The 17,954-nt window shown below is 46.4% G+C and overlaps 1 protein-coding gene across 1 annotated transcript; it reads right to left on the bottom strand.

The window, feature by feature from the left end:
• Positions 1-4,218: 4,218 nt before the first annotated feature.
• Positions 4,219-6,201, bottom strand: LOC125508592. The gene is made up of 3 exons (XM_048673349.1): positions 5,766-6,201; positions 5,327-5,553; positions 4,219-4,845 (listed from the first exon to the last, which is right to left on the bottom strand). The coding sequence occupies exons 1-3, from the start codon at positions 6,199-6,201 to the stop codon at positions 4,219-4,221; spliced, it is 1,290 nt and encodes a 429-aa protein (XP_048529306.1).
• Between the last annotated feature and the right edge of the window lie 11,753 nt (positions 6,202-17,954).

The following is a 17,954-nucleotide window of genomic DNA, read 5'->3' as shown; positions in this document are numbered from 1 at the left end:
CGGGGTTCTTGTTAGGGACAAGATCTCGATCAGTATCCACCAATGGTTAAAGCATAAGAATGAAGACCATGAGGTGTCTTATGTCTCCGATATGCAGAAAGATGATCTTTGGACCGCGCTGAAGGCAAATTTCACCCTACCGGCAGAGGAGGGTCCGGAGAAGCCAGTTAAAGAGCAATTGATCAAGTCGCATGCTCTTAAGAAGATGGCAGAACTATTCAGGAGGTGGAAGAATGAGCTGAAAACATCGTTTGTCGACAAAGACAAGACACCAGAATTCACCGGCCGGTATGAGAAGATCAGAGATCACTGGCCCGCATTTGTGGCCCACAAGACATTGGACAAGAGTAAGAAGATGTCAGTGACAAACAAGAAAAATGCCGCGAAGAAGAAGCATCACCATCGCACGGGGTCAGGTGGCTACCTCAAAGCCTGACCATTGTGGGACAAGGCTGAGAATGACCTGATTAATAAAGGGGTCGAACCAGAGACGAGGAACTGGCCAGACCGTTGCCGGACTTGGTTCTTCGGGGTTGGCGTATCCTTGGACCCTGTATCAGGAAAGTGCGTTTGGACAGACGAGCAACTGAGAATACCCGTCACGAGGCTTTAGGAGTATATTGGGGCAGCGCAGCAAGGGACGTTCGTTCCAGACAGAGAGAACGACGAGCTCACAATGGCCCTCGGCAATCCTGAGCACCCTGGACGGACACGAGGCATGCCAGGCTCCGATTCATGGAACACTGGGTTTCCAGACGCAGGCGGTTACAAATGCTAGGAGAGGAGGAAGAAAGTGGAGCAGATCCAAATTCGGGCGCTGCACGCAAGGGTACAAGCGATAGAGCAACAAGAAGCAGATCGCAAAAAGCGACCCGCCGAAGCTTCCCCCGAAGCTACCCCGCCATCTCAGTGGAGAAGCAGCGTGCCTTCCACCGAGCTGCAACAGCTGGAGCCTCTCTTCATGGCTCCTGCTAGCTACCCCATGGACTTAATCACGGAGTCTCAAAATTGCGACCTTATGACGCAATGGAAGAATTTGAAAGTCAAGGCGTTTGTTGGCTCTGTTGCACCTCTTGAACTTGGCGCAACTTTTCACTGCCGTCCAATTCTAGAAGGAGATGCTAGGGTGATGGTGGATGAAATAACGGACGGATTTGAGGACCTCGAGCTTGACCACCCTACCGGTGAAGGGGAGACTCGGCTGGGTTCTTCTCTGAAGACTCCATGCCTATGGCGGAAGGAGCTCATCAACCTTCCGAACTGGACGCCTCTGCCTCCTCCTCCTCCTCCTCCTCCGGCGAGTTAGGGTACTCCGCCTCCTCCTCCGGCGAGTGATCAGGGCACTCAACCTCTTTCTCCGGCGCGTGGCTACACTCCACCTCCTTCTCCGCCTGCGCCAGCGCGCCCGAGCAGCCAGCCTACTCCTTCTCCGCCTCATCAGCAAGGGCGGAAGAGACCCGCCGCCGCTCCGGCTGCTCCGGCGCGTCATAGTCCTCCTCCTCGTAAGCAAGGAAAGAAGACAGGCGTAGCTGCTCCATCTGCTCTGGCGTCTAGTAGTACATCCAGAGGCGGGAGGCAATACAGATTCGGTCCTTCTCTGAAGACTCCAAAGAAGTTACCATACGAGAGGACCCCGGAGGAAAACGAGAAGATCATGCGAGACGAAGTGAGGAACTTCTTTGAAGGGGTGAAAGCAAAGAAACATCCACCTCCGGAGGAGAAGATATATCCGGAGAAAGTGAAGCGCACTGTGGAAGCCCTGAAGAAACCACCAAAGTCTCTGCCGAAAGGCAACTATGAGCGCATTATTGAAAGGTCATTTATCGAAGCGGAGCGGTCGGGAAATACTGTCAGTGATCAAAGGTTAGCGGAATGACGAGCTGGGAAAAAAAATTCCAGCTCGGCGAACAAGGGAACCAATCGTCCCCCCCCCCCCCCCCCCCCCCCGCTCAATGTGTCTAGCGATACCGTCGCTAACAATTCGAGGATGGTGCCCGGTTATAAAAATCTTGAAGATTACCTGCCCGACGATGTACATTATGAATTCTTGAAGGTGGACAAACACAGATATGAGTACGGGAAGCCTCTCGTCAAAGATGAAAGGTCTCTAACAACGATGATGCGAAGATTCCATGATTGGTACATGAAAACCTGCAGAGAGACTGGGGGCAGGAATACTTTGACGCTCAGAGTTAAAGAGGAGCATGACCTCGTTGAAACTGATTTGTTGACTGTTCCATTTGAGGAGTTCTTCCAGTTTTTCAATCAGAGGGCCCTCAATAAATTAACGGTCACTTGCTACTATCTGTAAGTACTACTTTGGTCATTAAGTCTCTATATATAGGTCAGCTCTTTCATTGCATGTATTTATAATTATCCTCACTATATTATGCAGATTGAAGATCGCCGAATTGAAGAAAAGACAAATCGGTGATATTGGGTTCATTAACCCAAATATCATAGATGCATATTCGGTTGAATTTCAGAAAAAAGATACCAAGGCCAACTTGCTACGATCGTTGGTATTAAATCAAAATAAAGCTATAATACTCTTTCCTTACAACTTCAAGTGAGTGTTACTTTCTTGTGCATATTCGGTTTCCCTTATTAGTCGAGGTTATAGTAATGTAATTGATGAATTATGCATGCGTGCGCAGGTTTCACCATATTCTCCTAGAGATTAAGCTCGAGCAGGGACTAGTAACCGTCTTAGACTCGAGACGAAAAGAACCCAAGGAGTATGCGGACATGACTGAAATTCTCGAGAAGTTAAATCGATCATTATCGCACCATATCGACAACTTTGTTCACTTCCTGATATCAAGTAATTGTTTTCTTTGTCTGACAGGGTTTGGAAAAAAATCACCTCAAAAGCTCCGGGACTGTCGAAGAAGCTAGAATTTAAACACCCGAAAGTAAGTACTACTAGCATGTTTCGCGCATCTCCTAGTGATTTAAGTACTAGTTTCATCAATAGCATTTAGCATGCTTGCTTATCAGTTTGATTGACCTCTATTTCTTGTAAAGTGGTTGTGGCAGAAAGACGGGAATAATTAATGTGGATACTACGTTTTCGAGTCCATCCGCCACACGACCTGTGAGCGGGGCCACACTAAAAAACAATATGAAGTGCGTAAGCAATAATATTCAGAATTTTACTTTATTACCATCTTTTCTGTTGAGTTTCATTCATTCATATATATGTATTGACCCCCTTCTTTAAATTAGATGTTTCGGATGCGGGATGAACTCCTAGCACTAGATCGCATGCGAGGAATTCAAGAGGAATTGGTGGCATTCTTTTCTTGACCACGTGATCGATAAAGACGGAGAATACTATGTGGACCATGTGTTCATATATAATTAGGGGATTATATTGTAAGAGATCTTATATTGTATATATGTAGCCAGTAGCGTCGGATAGATATACGAAAACTTGTTGTTCGACCAATCTTTCGGAGAAGGAGAGGTTGATATCACTTCTCTCTATATGCATATGTTCATGACGATCTTCTGGTTCCTTCATTTTTGCTTACTAGCTAGCGTGTCGAGTGCTCTCTATACGTATAGTACGTAGCGTCGACCAAACACGGGGATAAGAGAGGACACTTTTCTCTATTAATTAATTAGCTACCTAACACAATATATGAAACACCTTAATTAACCATACAAAACCCCCAAACCCCCCCCCCCCCTTCAGAAAAAATAAATAAAAACCCTAGCCCCAGCTGGCGCGTGGATGCCTATTGGTCTCGATTGGTGCCACCAACTGGGACCAAAGGGCTCCCTGCCTGGGCTGGCCGCAGCGGCCACGTGGAGGCCCATCTGTCCCAGTTCGTGTAAGAATCGGGACTAAAGGCCAAAGGCATTAATAACGATCTTTTAGTCCCGGTTCCAAAACCGGGACAGAAGGCCCTTACGATCCGGGACAAATGACCCTTTTTCTACTAGTGATACCTCGCATGAATGTTGTCAAATAATTTTAATTTTCTATAAAATGTCTAAATAAGTATTTTTGAGGTTGATCCCATGATCTCACCTAAATGTGAGATCTCATACAAGTCTCCCACGGTTGCACTTGACAAATGAAAGATACTACATTTTTTTTTTTGAAAAAGACACTATGCCAGAGCTAAGGCTTTCAATCAGTCAGTCATACTTGATGTCTAGATAGGAAATCACATCACAGTCAAAACTTTCATCTCACGGAAGTCAACCTTAATAATACCTTACAAATGCACTGTCATAATCATACTTACAACTCGGAAGAAGGGACCATGTGACAGTTACCTCCATCTCACAGGAGCCAATCTTAATATTCTCCTTGGTTTTACCAAACTTTTTGGGAGTAAAAGTTTTACGAACTCTCCTCACATCTTTCTCATCACTACCACGCAGTGCCTTCACCGAAAACACAAGCTTTCCTTCAGGCTGCGGAAGCTCGACGCTGATCACATGGCGTGAAAGCTCAATCCTGCCACTACCATCGACCGGCAATCTATCGCCTTCAAAAGCAAGCAACCGTATTTCCATGTTTTCGAAACTAGCTGTACTGGCAGTGAATAAACCCCTGCAGCCAGGCCATAACCCAGGCTTTTTGACTTTCACACCGATTGCGGCTTCCACACAGTCACACAGTCGAACGTATGTCAACTCTAATGTGCTGAGCTTGCTAGCCTCAGCACGATAAGACGGGCCCCAAGGAAGAGACGCAACTGCTAAATAGCTTAAATCTTTATCCTCAGATTCAGTAGCGCCCTTCGCCTTCAGATCAACTTCAACATAGGTAGGATGTACATTCATTACAATTCCTCGGGTAGGTCCCGTTAGCGTAAGAAGTCGATCCTGCATATGCATATCATTCAGTGTATCAAACTCACCAATACGGCGGAAATAATTTATGATGAGCAAACTTAGCTAGGAGGCATGAGCCGATCATTTGTGTTGGGCGATCAAGTTTGTTCAAATCATCACATGCATTAAGATTGATGGAGGCAGTCTAAATTAATAGTTACATGATGCCAAAGAAGAGGTAACATTGGGTAGCATAACGGAAGCGAAACCATAACAGATACATGTCATGAACCTCTAGACTAACCAGACTTGTACGCTATTATGTATCATAATAACTATCTAGTATCCATGCACGGAGTATCTGAAGCTCCTCAGTGATAGTTTGGAATTTGTTGCGTATATTAAATTCTGTTCTAAATCCTATACATAGTCCTATCATCATGTTAAACTTAGCCGAAAGTTAAGAAGAGACCAATGAATCAACATAATCTACGAATGGAGTAGCAAAGATTCATAATATAGTAGTATAAACCTTCTTGGTAAGGGTTTGGCAGTTATCCCTCTCACGGTGGAAGACCATGATGCGATTGCGATCCACTGCATCGCGCACAGCGATCGAACCAAACACCTGTAATGGCCACTTCAGGGGCTTCTTTATCTTCCCGACTTTGATCCAGAAGATCTGGAGCATCTCCTGCTTGTGGGCGTAGCGGTTATTAGGGCGGCGAAGGTCGGTGAAGCACGAGGCGGGGATTGACGCTGCATTGCAAATATAGAGTGCAGTCAGTGATGATATTCTAATAGAGCATGTGTTCATTCTATGCTACTCCCTCCGCTCCGTAATATAAGAGCGTTTTTTATACCAGTGTAGTATCAAAAATGCTCTTACATCATGGGACGGAGTAGTGGTATATATGCTAGTAACAGGAGGCTGCAAAACAGCAAGGACTGGATCAGAGGAGCACGCTTACTGGTCTGATCGAAGGGGCCGTACTGTTGGGCGAAGAGCCAGTCCCAATTTTGGCGGTGAACACGGGCACAGTAGGCATTATGATCAGTGTTGGCTTCCTCGGGTACTTCCCCTAGCATCTCTCTCGTCCTCGCCATCATTTCGTCCATCGACAGATTGTCTCTCCTGTTCTTCTTCTCCCCGATTCTGGCCGCCTCCTCAGCCGCCTCGTCGGCCAGCTCCCCCAATCCCATCATCATCGCCATCGTCTCCTCCTCGGCCGCTTCCTCGGCGGCTTGATCATATTCAGACGGAGCTGCTGCTTCTTCAGACATGACAGGCTCAGCCTCATCATCATAATCGACCTTCACCACAGATGTTTCACAAGGCTCGGCACTCGACGACTCCATCCGTACATGGATTCGTCGCCGCCGCAGCCTTGCCTTTTTGCACGGCATGCCCTCGGTCTCTTCTTCTCTTGTTTCTCAAACTCTCGACTCACGGTAGTAGTGCAACCTAGACGATCTGGCAATTACAGTGAACCAGGGGTATCGTTGCTGCTTAATAATGCTTATTATACAGATGCGTGCGGCCACAACCCACAACTGAGTCTGGCTCGACCAGACACGGCTGAAGAAGCCTACTATGACTCCACACGGACAACGTCTCCATTCTGAGCCGCAACAACGCTCTCAAGCGCGCCGCCTTAATCGATTGTTAGGTGACCTTCCGCCCGGCCCGCGATCCGCCTCGGCGCCACCGACTGTATGAACCACGCCGACGACGACGACGAGACGTGGAGCCGTAACACCCAGCGTCCTTTCTTTCCCTGGACGCAGCGGTGCGGTACCCGGATCGCTCGGCAGACCACCCTGGTAGTGCGCGCGGTGGTTAGGGCACCGGCGAGGGAGGGAGGGAGTAAGGAACACGATGAATCGCCCAGTGAAATCCAACGGCCCCGCAGACAGAAGACCTGAAGTTTTCCTTATCTGAAACGAAACTGCTCTGTAGACGACACTTCATACACGATATCCTATCTGAAGAGTAACAGCAGTTAAATACTACGTGTTCATGCATCAAGTAAGGCCTGTGTACTAGAGTGACGAAGGGGAGATACTTTCCGGACTCAGATTTCATGCAAGCTACCACCCGGAAATCAGCATCAGCCACTTGGCGAGCCATTGTTGCCGGACGAGAAGCTCTCAAGGTTGGCCTCATCAAGCGGATCTGTGATGGTGCATCCACCTCGGTCTGGAACGACTGATGGATCTCATCGACTGTCACCATGACACCGTTATTCAGGCCTCCCAATACGCCAATTCTCACAGTCGGGGAACTCATTGATCATGAGAACGGGACCTGGAAACGTGACCTCATTCGCTCAACTTTCATCGCGTCAGATGCAGAGGCAATCCTGAATATTCCTCTCAGGCAAGGCGGCGGTGCAGACTATCTAGCATGGGCACACGAACGATCGGGTATCTACTCTGTCAAAATGGCCTATTGAGCTCTAATTAATCAAAAAGAGCGTTCAGCTCTAGAAGAAAGGCAGATAGCGGAACCATCAATGAATGAACAACAGATGTGGAGTGCTCTTTGGAAACTAAAAGTGGTCCCTAAAGTTAGGATTTTTTGGTAGAGAGTGGTTCGTGGGATCATTCCGGATGAGTGTACACTCGAACACCAACATATCAAAGAAACAAGTATATGCAAGTTGTGCCTTGCCATGGACGAGGACCTGATGCACGCTCTGATCCATTGTTCTCACGCAAGGCGGTTATGGGAGGAGGCGAGGCTGCTCTTTGAGATCAGACTCCCTCGGCTTCACCCCAATTCTTGGGCAAGAGACATATTGTGTGATCAGCGGTTTTCTGACAAGGACCGCGCCACGATCATCACGGTTATGTGGGCGATTTGGATGTCCCACAACAGATATACACATGATCGGGAGATCCTTGATTGTAACACCCTCGATGCGGCTATATCTCCCACGTGTCGAAGCACGACTTAGAGGCATAACCGCATTGAAAGCAATGTCGCAAGTGAGGTAATCTTCACAACAACCCATGTAATACAATAAGGGAAAGAGATACATAGTTGGCTTACACTCGCCACTTCACACAAATACATGAATAAAGCATTACAACATCCAGATACAATCAAGGTCCGGCTACGGAACCAAAATAAAAGAAGACTACCCCAAAAGCTACACAGATCCCCGATCGACCCGACTGGGCTCCACTACTGATCAACTGGAAAACGGAACAACATAACGAACACGATCTTCATCGAGCTCCTCCTAGAGCTCGGTTGCGTCACCTGCACGGTATCATCGGCACCTGCAACTGGATTTGGAAGTAATCTGTGAGTCACGGGGACTCAGCAATATCACTCCCTCACGATCAAGACTATTTAAGCTTATAGGAAGGGTAAAAGGTATGAGGTGGACCTGCAGCAAGCGACTAGCATGTATGGTGGCTAACATACGCAAATGAGAGCGAGAAGAGAAGGCAAAAGCATGGTCGAACACTATGATTAAGAAGTGATCCTAGAACAACCTACGTCAATCATTACTCCAACACCGTGTTCACTTCCCGGACTCCGCCGAGAAGAGACCATCACGGTTACACACGCGGTTGATGCATTTTAATTTAAGATCAACTCCAGGTTTTCTACAACCGGACATTAACAAATTTCCATCTGCCCATAACCGCGGGCACGGCTTTCGAAAGTTCAAATCCCTACAGGGGAGTCCCAACTTAGCCCATCATAAGCTCTCACGGTCAACGAAGGATATTCCTTCTCCCAAGACAATCCGATCAGGCTCGGCATCCAGGTTACAAGACACCCTCGACAATGGTAAAACAAGTCCAGCAACACCGCCCAAATGTGCCGAGAAATCCCGATAGGAGCTGCACATATCTCGTTCTCAGGGCACACTCAGATGAGACTAGCTACGAGTAAAACCAACCCTCAAGTTTCCCCGAGGTGGCCGCACAGGCAGCTCGGTTCGGACCAACACTTAGAGAAGCACTGGACCGGGGGGGGGGTTAAAGTAAAGATGACCCTTGAGTCTACAGAACCCAAGGGAAGGTGGTAGGTTGTTAGTGCAAATGGTAAAACCAAGGTTGGGCATTGCTGGAGGAGTTTTATTCAAGGCGAACTGTCAAGGGGTTCCCATTATAACCCAACCGCGTAAGGAACGCAAAATCCGGGAACATAACACCGATATGACGAAAACTAGGGCGGCAAGAGTGGAATAAAACACCAGGCATAAGGCCGAGCCTTCCACCCTTTACCAAGTATATAGATGCATTAATTAAATAAGAGATATTGTGATATCCCAACAAATAACCATGTTCCAAATATGGAACAAGCTCCAATCTTCACCTGCAACTAACAACGCTATAAGAGGGGCTGAGCAAAGCGGTAACATAGCCAAACAACGGTTTGCTAGGACAAGGTGGGTTAGAGGCTTGGCTCAATAATATGGGAGGCATGATAAGCAAGTGGTAGGTATCGCGGCATAGGCATAGCAAAAGAGCGAGCAACTAGCAAGCAAAGATAGAAGTGATTTCGAGGGTGTGGTCATCTTGCCTGAAATCCCGCAAGGAAAAAGAACGAGTCTATGAAGAAGACAAACGGACGTAGTCGAACGGGTCCACACAAACGCGACGTAATCGGAACCAACCCGAAGAAGCAACACCGGAAAGAAGCACACAACATAGTAAACAAACCACACGTGAACATGGTATGATATGCGGGATGCGGGATGCGGTGCATATGCATGATTTGCAAAGGGATGATTGAACCTGGCCTCAACTTGGAAATCCAAGAGTGCCACTGGCAAGAGGAGATGATTCCGGTTCAAATGGATATAAAGATCACCGGAATCGGATGCACGATTTGGAAATGGCAAGCAAAACAAATATGGCACCGGTCTGCGATAAACAGCAAGTAACCATCTAAATGCAACAAGATAAATATGCTACAGCACTCAAACATGGCAACAAAATACATGGCAGGGATCCACTCATGATGCTTGACAAAATATGAACACTGAGCTACAGCTAATTCATCCATTAACAGGCTCAAACAAGCATGGCAAAAGTGCAAATGATAACAGGTTTCAGACTTTGTGAAATTAACACAAGTCTGGAATTTATCATCAGGAAGCACACTTTAGAGCACGAAAACTACAAGCTACAGGAACTTAACATGGCAAAGCAAGGCAGGGCATGAAGCTACGCAAAGCACTTAACAAAAGTCCCTTAGTGACTTTGAGCCAAAAGGGATCAGACAAAACAATTACAAGCATGTGAACATGGCAAAAACATAAACAGATTCAGACTTAGTGAAAAACTGAAGCATGCAAATCAGATTAACGAGTAGGCATGTTTACGAGCTCGATGCACTCACTACAGAGCATGGCATGACAAACTAAGCATACACTCATCAAGAAGACATGGCATAGAAGCTAGACATGGAAAGAACAACAACATAGCATGCACGGATCAATAGCAACATCCTCGGCAAAATCGCTAATCATGTCAACAATCTGCCAGGATTCACGAAATAGCAAAAGTAGAGCTCGATTGACTCAAGCTAGGGTGCTCCATAAATGCAAACAAAGACATGGATGGATAGAGCACAACAACATTAACAAAACATCCTTACTGATCATCCTCAAAAGAGGCACAGATCACTAGGAAACAACATGAACATATGGCATAACGACAAAATCAGGACAAGGACTTGGTGAAATTCTAAGTCCCTGAAATCAGCGTTACCGATTACGCTACTTTGCAAGCTTGTGCTAGTCACCATAAATATCACAAAAAATACATGGCAAGCATCTCTGTAAAGATGGCATGGCATATAACAAAATACATGTAGAGCTCAGGGTCATAGCATGCACACATTAATCATGGCAAAAATGACAAAATGCCATTTGCTGAAACAGATCTGACAAATTACTCACATAGCCCTCTTCCAACGACATTTCGGGCATCAAGATGAGCTCAAAAGAAAATGATGCAATGAGATGAAATGATGTACTCGTCGAGGCGAACATTTTGATATGCTACACGCCCAAAACGGAGTCACTGTGATGCAGTTATGGCATGCCAAAGTATGCAAAAAAATAACAAGAAGAGAGGGAAAAGTCAACCGGGATTTGGATCCAGATCTAGGGTTCCTCGCGGCACGCGAACCGAGGCGGCCGGAACAGTGCTCGCCAGTGTTACTGTTCACCAGAGAGTGCGGGCGTTGCCGGGGTAGCGGGATCCGGTCGGGGTCGGCAGATCCGGCGACGGGGCGGCCGGATCCGCCACCGGGGCGGCGAACGGCGGGGCGGAGCAGCGAACCGAGGCGGCGGGGACCGAAGCTTGGCACGGCGGCCGGCAATGGCGTGCGGCGGCGCCGGCCGATGCTAACCAGAGCGAAGGAGGAAGCGGGTGGCGGGGTGCGGCGCCCATGCGCGGGGAGGCGCAGCCCGGTCGGGCGGCGGGGAGGGCCGGCTTTGGGCCGAGCGGGCCTCAGCGGTGGGAGGAGGCGGGCGGCCACGTGGCGCGCTCTGATTCGCCGCGATCGGCGGCGGCGGCTTGTCCGGCGCGGCGGACAATGTCCGGCGGCGCGCGATGTAGAAATTAGGGTTAGGGAAAAGAGGAGACCCGGGATTTTCGTGGGGGGATCTTTATATAGGGGTAGAGGGAGCTAGGAGAGTCCAAATGAGGTGCGGTTTTCGGCCACGCGATCGTGATCGAACGACCGAAATGATGGAGGAGGTTTTGGTCGGTTTTGGGCCACTTTGGAAGGGTGTTGAGCTGCAACACACACGAGGCCTTTTCGGTCCCTCGGTTAATCGTTGGAGTATCAAACGAAGTCCAAATGGCACGGAACTTGACAGGAGGTCTACCAGTAGTAAACCAAGGCCGCATGACAAGTCTCGGCTCAATCCAAAAACGTTTAACACCCGCACACGAAAAGAGGTAGAAAGGGGCACCAGGTGACATAGGAGCGCCGGATTGCAAAACGGACAACGGGGAAAATGCTCGGATGCATGAGACGAACATGTATGCAAATGAAATGCGCATGATGACATGATATGAGATGCATGACAAGCAAGCAATGACATGGCAACAACAGAGAATAACAGGAAGACACGTGGCACATCGGTCTCGGGGCGTTACATTGATCCTGCCAGCTCGGTCAGAAGAATTCGAGAGGATCTTGCGCTGCTGGATATACCCGGACAGGTCTTTATACCTATGCCGGGCCATGGCTGGCGACCTCCAGAGGGAAACTACATCAAGATCAACACTGATGCAGCGATCCATCGAGACATGGACACTGCAGGCATTGGAGGCCTAGCCCATTCATCCTCGGCATTTTTGGGTGCATGGTGCAAACCCCATCTAGGGGTCACTGATCCGTTCACTGCTGAGGTGCTCTCCATTCGAGAGGGTACCATCTTCGCCCGTCTCCGCGGCTACACGCACGTGCAACTGGAATCCGACTGTCTAGAGGCAGTTGACCTCTGGAACTCTGGCTACACCGATCGCTCGGTCGTAGCACCCATTCTAACTGAAATTAGAGAGCTTTCTGATAGTTTTTCTTCATTCAATATTACTCATGTAACTCGATCTGCTAACAGTCCTGCACATTTGTGTGCTAAGCGTGCTTGTACGCTGAATGGGACTGAAAGCTGGCTGGACACCACTCCTAGCTTCCTGGTCAGCAGACTGCCCAGCGAATGCCTTCGTTTAAATAAAGCTCTCTAAAGTTCCACGCAAAAAAATGAATCAAGTAAGGCTAGGCCCAAGCACAACAGGGAGGCCTTCAGGCTCGAGGCTGCCCACTTTTGGCCCAAGGCTAAACCCGTGCGTTTGCTCTTATTTTTCTCTTGTTGCTAAAAAAATCAATACTCTCTTTTTTCTTCATGCATTGGTACTCTCCCTCAAAAAACAAATGCTTGGACTAGTATTTTGTTTGTGTGTTGTTGCTTTCTAAAAAGAGCATTCGTCGTTTTTTCTTCTCTTTTTTGAGCAACAAAAATACTGACCAACCCTTTTTAATAGGATTTTCATAACTAGCGAACGTGGACCACGAGGGTATGGCTAATCAAACGATTTTCATGGAAATTTGTGTTGTCGGTGGGTCACAATTTTCTTTAGCAAACATGAAAAATATGACCAGTTTAATTTGCCAGGATTTTGCGTAGTTTCTGAAGGAATTTGTCATCCTCGTTGAAAGATCGTGGATGTCGCCTAGAAGGTGGGGGTGAATAGGCGCTTTAAAATAATTACGGTTTAGACTTGAACAAATGCGGAATAAACCTAGCGGTTAATTTGCCAAGCACAAAACATAAAACAATTAGGCTCACCTATGTGCACGAACAACTTATGCTAAGCAAGATAAACTACTAGGTGATAGCAAGATATATGATAAGAAACAATATGGCTATCACAAAGTAAAGTGCATAAGTAAAGAGCTCGGGTAAGAGATAACCGAGGCACGCGGAGACGATGATGTATCCCAAAGTTTACACCCTTGTGGATGCTAATCTCCGTTTGGAGCGGTGCGGAGGCACAATGCTCCCCAAGAAGCCACTAGGGCCACCGTAATCTCCTCACGCCCTCGCACAATGCAAGATGCCGTGATTCCACTAAGGGACCCTTGAGGGCAGTCACCGAACCCGTACAAATGGCAACCCTTGGGGGCGGTCACCGAACCCGTACACTTTGGCAACCCTTGGGGCGGTCACCGGTACCCGTCAAATTGCTCGGGGCGATCTCCACAAGCTAATTGGAGACCCCGACGCTTGTCCAGAGCTTTACACCATAATGATTGAGCTCCGAACACCACCAACCGTCTAGGGCGCCAAGGCACCCAAGAGGAACAAGCTCTAGGGTGCCCAAACACCCAAGAGTAATAAGCTTCTCAAACTTCACTTCCACGTATCACCGTGGAGAGCTCAAACCGATGCACCAAATGCAATGGCAAGGGCACACGGAGTGCCCAAGTCCTTCTCTCCCAATCCCACCAAAGCAACTAATGCTAGGGAAGAAAATGAGAGGAAGAACGAAAGAAGAACACGAAGAACTTCAAGATCTAGATCCAAGGGGTTCCCCTCACTTAGAGGAGAAAGTGATTGGTGGAAACGTGGATCTAGATCTCCTCTCTCTTTTCCCTCAAGAACTAGCAAGAATCATTGGAGGGATTGAGAGTTAGCAAGCTCGAAGAAGGTCAACAATGGGGGAAGAACACGAGCTAAAAGGATTAGGTTCATTGGGGAAGAAGACCCCCTTTTATAGGTGGGGAAAAAACCACCCGTTATGCTCACAGCCCGCACAGAGCGGTACTACCACTCCAAGGAGCGGTACTACCGCTAGGGCGGAAGTACCCCTTTGAAAAACAACAACGAGGAGGCAAAAGGCCAGAAGAACTGCCGGAGCGGTACTACCGCTCGTCCTCACGGTACTACCGCTCGACCTCACGGTACTACCGCAAATGGTAGCGGTACTACTGCTTGCAAGCGGTACTAAAAAAAATACATCCGCGCCAACCACCGCAAGACTTGGGACGAGTTTTTGGTTCGGAGCGGTACTACCGCTGTAGGAGCCGCGGTAGTACTGCTCTGGAGCGGTAGTAAAAAATTACATCCGCTCCAATTCGCGGTAGTACCGTTGCAGCCTTTTCAGAACACCAAAACTGCCACAACTTTTACAAACGGACTCCGAATTCGATGAAACCAAGTTTGTTGGGAAGCTAGAGACAAGGGCTAACACAATATTCAAAGAAATATCGATAAGAAGCAAATGATAAAAGTCCCATAAGAAAATGGTGAGAACCCTTCCTCGGAAAAGACCGGTAAAACCTCCAACACCGAAAACATCATAGAAGATGCATGCGAACTCCGTTTTCGATGAACTCAAGCTTGTCATCAAGATGACCATAAGCTCTAAGACTCACAAAGAGAACCAAACAAGAACCAAGAAAGATTATGCAAGGATGCAATGGTTTGAGCTCTCTACTAACGATACGATCAAGCTACCAACTTGAGAGCCCCCCTTGATAGTACGGCAAACGATCCTATAACCCGGTCTCCAAACTACCACCATGAGACAGGTAAAATAGAAAACCTATCAAGGGCAAACCTTTGCCTTGCACATGGTCCACTTGAGCTAGATGATGATGATCTTGACTCCCTCAAGTTGGACCATCTTTCTTGATTGCGTTGGCTCGATGAAGACTAGATGATTGCTCCCCCATAGTCAACTATGGGTGAGCCACTCTTCGGCACATCTTCACAAGTCCATTGTCACCACAATGGATGGCAAGCTTCAAGCACTTGATCTCTTCGCGATGATCCACCTTGAACTTGCACACGGCAATCTTAATGACGATCACCACTTGATGTCATCCTCTCCATGGGTTGAGTGATAACTTCCTCTTGACACAAGCCCATGAACACGTACCTAACCCCATGTAGAACTCTCACATAGACCATGGGTTAGTACACAAAGCACAATGGACAATGCTTACCAAACCATGGGATCACTTGATCCCTCTCGGTACATCTTCTACGCTTTGTGAGTTGATCAACTTGATTCACTCTTGACTTAGTCTTGATCAACCTTGAATCTTTCCAACTCTCTTCATTTGGATGATGTCTTGAAGGTAAACATGAATGATCACACAATCTTCTTCTTCAAGACATGCTTGCAATAAGCTCAACTCTCACATGACCAAGCTTTGGATAATTCCTTAATAGCACCTTGGTCAACACAAACTCTCCTTGAAACCAACACATGTACTCTGATCACACAATCTTCTTCTTCAAGACATGCTTGCAATAAGCTCAACTCTAACATGACCAAGCTTTGGATAATTCATTAATAGCACCTTGGTCAACACAAACTCTCCTTGAAACCAACACATGTACTCCAAGAAAAGCCTATGGACAAAACCTTCAAATATAACTCAAGGAAACCATTAGTCCATAGAGATTGTCATCAATTATCAAAACCAAACATGGGGGCACCGCATGTTCTTTTAATCTCCCCCATTTTGGTAATTGATGACAATCACTTCCACGAGAGTTTATACAGGGAATTATGCATCACCAAGCAATGCACCAACCAATAATGCATGTGTATGCGATGCAAATGCTTAGGAACAAACCAAAGCAAGGAGAAAACTCTAAAGACTTCTCCCCCATTGGCATCGATTGCCAAAAATGGGTGAAAAGCATAGAAGGCCAATATAAATTGTGTTTCTCCATAAATTGTGTATTTCTCAACAAGAGAGTGGAATGCAATACACATAGCCAACGGTAATACTTGGAGGAAGACCAACTATATTGAGGCACCAAAATTGCTAAAGGAATGATATGCCACAAGGACATAACAAAGAGAGACACAAGCAATCAAGCAATCAAAAGGTACCAATTGAAGCAAGCAATCAACGGATATAAATTGAACCAACTAGACCAAAGATCCTACAAGCTACATGAATAAAGGATATTATGATAAGAGCAAAGGAATGTTCTAAAGAAACTAGAGAAGCTCCCCATGATTTGTGCACACATAAGAATTTTTGTATTTGGAAACAAAGTGCACAAAATAGGATCATATCTCCCCCAAAATCAATAGAAACTTACAACAAGTGCAAGTGAGCATATAGGAAACTAAGCCTAGTACATGTAACAAACACATGGTTGAGCAATAAGTGAAAGAGGCAACTTAAGAATGGGCTCAACCAAAATGATGTGTGTGAGTCAAGGCAATGCACTTGAGAAGACTAATGTACGGATGAGCATTAAGCATCAATAAAGTCTTGAAAGATTGAGGCAACACAGTGCAAGGCCTATCATTCCCACACACAACAAGCAAATGGGTTCACAAGCTTACTAATAAGCATATAGAGAACCTATGCTTGTGACAACCCGCGGTGAAGATAGAAGATGAAAGGTGCATCAAGATGAGGGATGCCGATTAAGATGGAAAAAACCTCGTAAAGATAAGCATGAGGAAAATAATCTTCACCACACAAGAGCGCATCAAGATGCAATGATAGAAGACACGCACTCAAGGCAAAAGCTTGCACGGAGCCACCAAAGAAATAACATGAGAAAGACAAGGTGGACGTGAAAGAAAGGATATCATCTAGAGATGTAATTTCTCTCAAGTGTATATGGTTCTAGGTAGACTAGATCATGATGATATATATCTACAAAGAAGGATGTACACCCGAAATAGTTACAACATGAAGGAACAAGATATCCAAAAGGAAGTCATACATATACCAATAAGATATTTGCTTGAGAGCATAGCACATGGCTAGATACGGTCTTATAGTATATAAATGAATTCCTACCACACACCCATCAAAGACATCACAACTAGCAACGAGACATCATTGTTGGGATGCTTTGAGAAAGGAAACAAGTATCACAATAAAGAATGGATAACATGCCATGATACAACCTACACAAGGTTGATGCAAGAAATGTGTGCATGAAGTATATGAAGATACTTGTTACCGAGATAACATTGGAAGGATGTAGTAGAAACCAATTGAAGGTACAAAGTAGTTCATTGATCATCCTAGCTTGACTCCAATAAGCACATGGTGACAACACCTTCCTTGTGAGTGAGCCGAGCATCCAATGCATCTCCACTTGTTACTAGAACAATAATACAAACAAAATGGTACCCAAACTCATTGGGACCAAAGAGTTAGAGAACCAACAACACATAGGACAAACTCCACATAAATATGTGCATATAGATATGAAAATGAATTTCATGCACATCTCATCCAATTTGAGACTTGGTGGAGTTCCCCCTATATATTGGGTCAAAGAAAGAAAACATGCCAAAGAAACTACAAGAAGTAAATATGCATGCTCAAGACTTTCAAGAACCGAAACCAAAAGACAAAGAAATACCAAGCGAAGAAAAGATACCAAATGAATAAATCATCACTTGGAGGATATCCATTAAAGATACATCAAGGAATGAGATATCCATTGATACAATCAAAAAGAAAGATGTCAAACTCCCAAAAGAGAGAATGGTTCCAAACAAACCAAGCCCTCTACAAAGTTTCATGATGGCACAAAGCACCAAAACGAAACGGCTTGCCTTCCACAAACACACACTTGATAAGGATCACAAGATGAGTGTTTTATAGAGAATAGGATAGC

The sequence above is a fragment of the Triticum urartu genome, chromosome 5 (genome assembly GCF_003073215.2).
Source record: "Triticum urartu cultivar G1812 chromosome 5, Tu2.1, whole genome shotgun sequence".
Taxonomy (NCBI): domain Eukaryota; kingdom Viridiplantae; phylum Streptophyta; class Magnoliopsida; order Poales; family Poaceae; genus Triticum; species Triticum urartu.
The sequence above is the reverse complement of the archived record's forward strand: the minus strand, read 5'-3'. Positions and strand labels throughout refer to the sequence as shown.